The sequence below is a fragment of the Prunus dulcis genome, chromosome 1 (assembly GCF_902201215.1).
Source record: "Prunus dulcis chromosome 1, ALMONDv2, whole genome shotgun sequence".
Classification (NCBI taxonomy): Eukaryota; Viridiplantae; Streptophyta; class Magnoliopsida; order Rosales; family Rosaceae; genus Prunus; species Prunus dulcis.
Genome location: NC_047650.1, coordinates 14,768,875 through 14,775,582, shown reverse-complemented (window position 1 = coordinate 14,775,582; position 6,708 = coordinate 14,768,875). Strand labels below are relative to the sequence as shown.

Sequence of the window (6,708 nt, the reverse complement as noted above, 5' to 3'; positions counted from 1 at the left end):
ACAGTTTATGAATTGTTTTTTTTCTTTCTTTCTTCTAGCTGGTGTCTTTGCTGGGCTGTCCAAAATGAGTGTTTCTTCAAATGGCCTCAACACCCTGGGTTATACTCTGCACACAGAGAGAGAGAGAGGCGTGGGAATGTGGGATTGGAGAGAGAAAAAATTTCTTTTATTTTTATGAGAGAGAATAAAATTAATGATGGTCTATTTAAAAAAAATTAAAACTACTTGCCATGTAATATTTAATATCAACCATTAAAAGTGGAGTAATCTAATTGCCCAAAAATTGTGTCAAAACTTGTGTAAAAAATGTAATGTCACGGATCTGCCCCCCATATATATATATATATATATATATTTTATTGTCTGGTCAATCTCCAAAGATTCTCAATGTCAATTAATAATATGAAATGGGTACATCAATATCTGATTGTAAAGAAACTTAGAGCCAAGGAGTAAGGTGACAGATTAAGCAACCCTATTACAACCTCTAGGAATATAGTCACAAGAAAAGAAAAGAAAAGAAACTAAGACAGTAGCTCTATGCTGGCATTAGCTACGTATGCATCATCCTCAAATTTCAGATGTGGGCTCTACTATAATCGAACAGAACACCGAATCCAGTTCAAGCTTCAACTCACATGAAATTGCCAGAATCTCATTCTGGAAATGCCGCCCAAAGGGTTATCGTCACGACCATCACTTCGCCTTTGTCATTCCCAACAGTAGCACCTCAAATCTGGTTTTGAAGAACCATCTACACTGAGTTTTGGTTGAGCCACAGGAGGACATTTCAAACGATCATGTTTTTGGGTCTTTGAGGCATCACCAAAAGTGCATTCACTCCTCGTATTCATCAAGCAAAGATAATGACATGTTAAAACACAATGCAACTCAGGGATCTCAATCCCATGCATCCCAAGATTGTGACTGTACCAGATAGCCCATGAAGCTGACCTCTTTCCAAGTACCCATCATTGTACTCAGCAGAGAGAGCTTCAAAATGAAAGACAATTTCAGCCAAACGCACATAGAAATCATGGTGGCTCTACAAAATTCTACAATGAATGAGTTGACATCACGTAGCAATATGTTGAGCATGATATGAGACCATATGCGCTTCCTTAGCTTGGGTATGGTTTCCGGATGCATCCCTACTGTCCCTCATGACCTTCATATCTTGAACAACCCTCTCTTCATTCCACATTGAGTGAATAATGCCAAACCAACTGGGAGCTCCTAGCGCTGGAATTTTTGCATAGACTATACCATGAGATTCAAGAATTTATACTGCATCCGACAAAATCCTCAACTTCTTACATAGCGACCTGCCATGAAGGAGAAAGCTGTAGGTTGACACAGATCATAACTTGCAGCAGAGCTAATAAACATTGTCTGAAGCCTGATAAAGAAGTTGAGAAGAATATTTTGGTTAAAGTTCATAGGGGAAACTAGCAAATGTACATGCTCTGAGAATACTTGTCTGTGTTAGTTTTATTATTAACAATCTAGGAATACAGATATTAAAATGAAATGTCAAATCAAAGACAATCGTGTTTCAGATCATTTTAAACATAAACTCTATCTCTATGCGTAAGAACAGGTGCTATAAATAAAATCTATAAAACATGGGGCAAATACAATCAATTATAGGAGAAAGATAATAAGGCTGAGACTGTACCTCATATATAATCTGCAAGTTTAATTAATTTTTGCTTCAGACATCGGATTTGCCACAGCTAAACTTGAACTTCACAACAATTTTTTGTCTGGACAGCATACTGAGCTTGGCTTCTTCACTATCATCTCTTTCAAGCTTTTCACTCGAGAAATCCTTGGTTAGATCAGAATTGCAATCATGCCTAACATCGATCATATTCTCAATTCCTTCACCCCCCTGCTCAAGAGGTGCGCTCGAAACACAGCACAATCTTTTAATTCTAAGGAGATCCTCTGATGTACAAGGCTTGGCTACAGATAAAATACTTGCCATTGACCGCTTCTTATGCTTACCCTTGTGTTGTTTTTTCATACGCCTCGGCTTCATAGAAGACGTCAATGTTTTATTACACTGAATAACATTAAGGTGTGAACTTGGTATTGTAGTTGAAGGTGTTGAAGGTTGATCTGTTGAAACCACAATATTGGAAGCATCGTGGGGACTGAAGCCAGTCTTGTTTTCTTCATGCTTATGACTGCTATCTGAAGGAGATAAATGGCAATGTTGGATTGAAAGTGCCGATACTGCTTCCTCAGAGTCAGAGTATAATTTACACTCATCTTCAATCCCCTGCTCAATGGTATCTGGTTCTTTGTCTTCGGAGTAATCAACATTCTCATCATCTTGTTGAGTACAATTAAAACCTACAGCTCCTCTGAGTGATTGGATGGCTGAATTATGGGATTCAAGGGGCGGCAACACATCACTAATACCGTAATTGAGACAAATTTGCAAGTATTTTTCTGGAAATGGCCAGTTAGAAAAGACATCTTTCTGACGACAAGCAAGAACATACTGTCTGCAAATAGAAATAGTTATAAATGAGAGACTAGTTGATTTTTGGAGCAAAAAACTTTAAGTTGAATGTAGTGCAACTCATTCTTCAACATAAAATGAACATGCACGATACTATTGCACAAAAGGAAACAAAGGAAAAATTAAATACACGAAATCAGATATATACGAATGGAAATAAACATGAAACTCACTCACAGTACGGATAAATAAAAGAGCAAGACCTCATAAATTAGGGAGAACCGAAATTTGTTCATAACCTGGAAATTTAGTTTACTCCAAACTTGTTCTTCTGAAAACCCCCAAAACAGAAAGAACAAAAACTGCACGGTTCTATTAAATAAACAGTATTCTGTATTTCAAATTAATGGAACAAAATTTTAATCAAAATACAGAAACATGCATTTCCACTCGAAAAAAAAAAATACAAATCAAATACAGGTTATGAAATAGAATCTGAAAAACTAGATGAAGATATATAAAAAAGACAAGAAAAAACACACTCTCTCCCAAATATATTATAATATGCGAAGATCAATCACCTTATAGAGAAGGGTCTTTTATCTGGTTCCTCAAGATTGTTATTTGAAGTTGTTTGCTGATGCATAGATTGGGAAACCCCAGCTGGGTTTTTCTGCTGAGGCAGCATAGGGTAGACCGCAGAGATTAATCAATGGCTAAAAATGAAAAGGAAGACAAACCCAGTTGAAATTATGGGCACTGCAACAATATGGAGCAAGAATCAGGAACAAAATTATGGGCAATCAATGGAAACGAAAAGCCCTTGACACAGAGAAACGAGGGTTGGAGAACAGAAAGAAAGCCCGAGTTTCAGCTGGTGGGTTGACCAAATGTTGAAAAGAACACAAGAATATCAGAAAATGAAAATGAAATTCCAACGGTTTGCAAGTTCTCAAAAGAATGAAATAAGAAAGAGAAACGTGTTAGAGAAAGCGTTGCGAATTACAGAGGAAAAGAGAAGTGTGTTCAAGCTTAAAAGGGTTTGGGATGAAAAGGGTGTGTAGCTTAAAAAGAACGCAAGGAAGAAAAAAATAAAAAAAAAAGATATGTTTGTTTTTCAAAATCAGAAGAATTTTATAGATGGGAAGAGAAATTTGAATGAACTGTAGATTGCTTCTCGTGACTTTGAGAGAGAGAGAGAGAAAGAGAGAGAGAGAAGAAGAAGAAGAAGAAGAAGGAAATCGAAGAGGCACCTCCAGTTATTTTCCTTTCTATTTTTGTTGGGAGGTTTGTTGTTTTCTTTCATTCTCCTTCAGAAAAATAAATAAAAGAAAACAGAGAAAATATGATATTTGGGTGTGAGGCTGAAGGGCGTGTGGTTTTTAGGTTATGGAGTTTGAGCGTTCTGTTTTGGAAGGCAGAATACATTTAAGCTTTGACCAAATTTAACAGTCAACTAAAATTTGAGATCAAAAATGGGTGGCCTAACTGTCCTGCGTTTTTGACCAAAACGAAAAAAAACAAAAACCAACTGTCCTGCCTTCACCTTGAGCTTTTCTCTCTCACAGAGGACATATCAAACTCCTTTTATGGCTTGAGAAGCAGAGCCTTCATTTCTACTGCAAGAAAATTATCTCCTGTACATGATTATCGAAGTCCTTTTTCAGACTTGTCTTCTAGTTTTCCTGTGTTTAATTTGCTGTTGTGTTTCTGGTGGCAGGTGGTTGTTTCCTCTTTCTCTTTGTAATATCTCTGTAGCCTGTTGCTTGCTTGCTCATCAGGCTTTGGCATTTGTTTTTAGATTTTATGTTTCTTTAGTTGAATCAATAAGTTTCCCTTCATCCGTGAAAAGATGGCTCGAACACAGCGTTCGATCTTCTCTCTGCTGAAGCGACTATCGCATTTTATCTCGAAACTTCTTCTGATAAATAAGGTTCCTCCTTTGCAAATTTTGCAGTATCTGTGTCTGCATTTTGGTAAGTTGGTAACTGATGATCTTATTTGGTCCTAGACTCAATTAACAGATATATACATACAGTGAAGAAGCTGGAAGGAGAAGGCCATTTCAATACTATTGATACCCAACACATCAGGAAACAGTTATAGATATGAGAAAAACTCGTGTAAAACTTTAGAAGTTATATATACAAGCAGATTGCAAAACTTCTTCTGCCTTTTGCCAGTGGACATGGGAGGGCTTGAAGGCTTTGTTAGAGAAAGCTCGCGGTAGAGAACTCAAAAAACTGAGAATAATAATTGTTGTTAACCCCCGGGAGGGCGTGAAGGCTTTGATTGCCTTTCTTTTGATATAGTGAAGCTGGAAGGAGAAGGCGATCGATCGATCTCAATACTATTGGTGATTCTCAACCAATCTGTCATGTGATGCAATAGGACACCAAATTTTACATCTAGTTAGCAGGCATAGAGTCTCTCAATTTTTCTGATTATCTCTACTATTTGTAAAGGAGCTTAGAAACCAAACTTCAATTATTTTTGGTCAATTGATTTTGCTTGTAATAGCTACCCTGCCGTAGGAAAAAGAAGGAAACAAAAAACAAAAACGGTTCAAGGTACAAATGTTTAGGAGCAGAAAATTCCTTAGGTATAGGTGATCGATGAGTTGAACTTCTGTCGCTGGACTTTCGAAGCTGAATGTAGGTAGGAGGCTGATAAGAAGTTGGGGTGTTGGACAATATAGGAGCTATTATATATTATTCGAGCAGAATGTAAATGTTCTTTTCGGGGATTTTTGTACAGAAGATTTCGCTTGTTTCGGGTGAGAAGAATTTGTTAAAGGTAAAAACTATTATGTCAGTATATTTTTTATGTAAAAAACTGCGTGAATATTTGAACTGATGAAGAAATATTACATGCAGCTGTCGGACTCTGTCTGTTCGATGATGAAGTTGTTCTCTGAACTGCTTCAAACTAGATGAGAAAGAGAACGTGGTACAAACCTATTGAGGCAGCTGGACAAGTTTGTTCAATGGCTTCCTTGAGGAATATATTACAATGAATTACAACTGATTCCATGGAAGGACAAATAAAACCCATTAAAGCCAGATAATTAATAGTACTGAAGCTAGTAAAGATGACTCCAGCAGTGCCATGCCAATTGAATAGTCTTAAAAAGAAATCATAGAATTCCAGAGTTTTTGCCTTGGACTGAGGAGCAGAGTTTTAGCTAGTGCTGGAAAATTATCTCCTTTTTGCAAATCAATAGCCTGTTGCTAATTGCTTACTTTGTTTTGTCTGCGAGATGACTCTATCTCCGTACTGAAAAAGCAAGCTGATCAAGTTTTTATCTTCAAAGTTCTGAGGTGGTTCCATCTTTGCAAATTTTGCTGAAAACACAACATGGTAAAATCTGTTGGAAGGATGCTTTTTGGTGAAGATCTTAGATCCTAGACTCAAATATTACACATATACCTGCAATGCATTTGGTGAAGCTGGAATGAGAAGGCTGTCAATATTCCTACACATCAGGGTATAAGAAACTTACTCTTGATGAGAAAAAGATATAAAAAAGATTTTAAAAATTCCTTTACTACAATCACTTTGAATCCAACATATATATACTCAAATTAAAGTTAAGCATGAGCTGATGGCGAAGAATAATCGGAGAAGAAAATGCAAGATTGACGAAGGCGAATTGCATACCATTGTTGTCGTTGAGCTTCTCCCCAACAAGCCATGGCAATGATAGCATTTATACCCTAGCTAACAGTGGTTTTGCATGAACCAAAGTGTGTGTGTGTGTGTGTGTGTGAGAGAGAGAGAGAGAGAGAGAGAGAGAGAGAGAGAGAGAGAGAGAGAGAGATGTGGGTGATGCTGCCGCAGTGGGGCTCTATATAATTGTTGTTAATTCTCTTCTTCTTATTAGTTTATGCTAATCATTTTCATTGCTGCGGTGGATCCATTGAAGGCCTGCTTTGATTATGATGGCAGAAGAGTTTCTGCAGATCTCTGCAAAATAATATAGCAAGCTACATCTGGATGACCCATCACAGTTCATTTACTTCAACTTAAATAAGGTTAGTGTAGGAGGTTTGAACTACATTACAGTTCATCAGTAGCCTGTTGCTTGCTTGCTCAAGCTTTGACGTTTGTTTTATGAGTTCATCTTTCATTTTGTGAGTCGATAAATTTTCATTGATCCACGAAAAGATGACTCCAGTCAAATGCAGCTTTTGATGTTGTCTGTATTGAAGCGCCGGTCAGTTTATCTTCAAACT

At 37.1% G+C, this 6,708-nt stretch overlaps 1 protein-coding gene across 2 annotated transcripts; it reads right to left on the bottom strand.

Moving 5' to 3' along the window:
• Nucleotides 1-369: 369 nt before the first annotated feature.
• On the bottom strand, nt 370-3,849 carry LOC117621417. 2 transcript variants are annotated; one of them, XM_034351917.1, is made up of 4 exons: nt 3,727-3,827; nt 3,055-3,232; nt 1,679-2,516; nt 370-1,399 (listed from the first exon to the last, which is right to left on the bottom strand). In XM_034351917.1, exons 2-3 carry the CDS (start codon nt 3,159-3,161, stop codon nt 1,715-1,717), a joined length of 909 nt encoding a protein of 302 aa, XP_034207808.1. In that variant the 5' UTR covers nt 3,162-3,232; nt 3,727-3,827; the 3' UTR covers nt 370-1,399; nt 1,679-1,714. The 2 variants fall into 2 exon arrangements, with proteins under 2 accessions (XP_034207808.1, XP_034207893.1); XM_034352002.1 differs by having other exon boundaries at nt 370-1,325; nt 3,055-3,849.
• Between the last annotated feature and the right edge of the window lie 2,859 nt (nt 3,850-6,708).

What these genes read in the sequence shown, in the direction of transcription:
- LOC117621417 (XM_034352002.1), bottom strand. Translation starts at nt 3,161, where the DNA reads ATGCTGCCTCAGCAGAAAAACCCAGCTGGGGTTTCCCAATCTATGCAT. An exon ending in AAAAGACCCTTCTCTATAAG is followed by an intron (nt 2,517 to 3,054) that starts GTGATTGATCTT and finishes TTCTATTTGCAG; the next exon opens with ACAGTATGTTCTTGCTTGTC.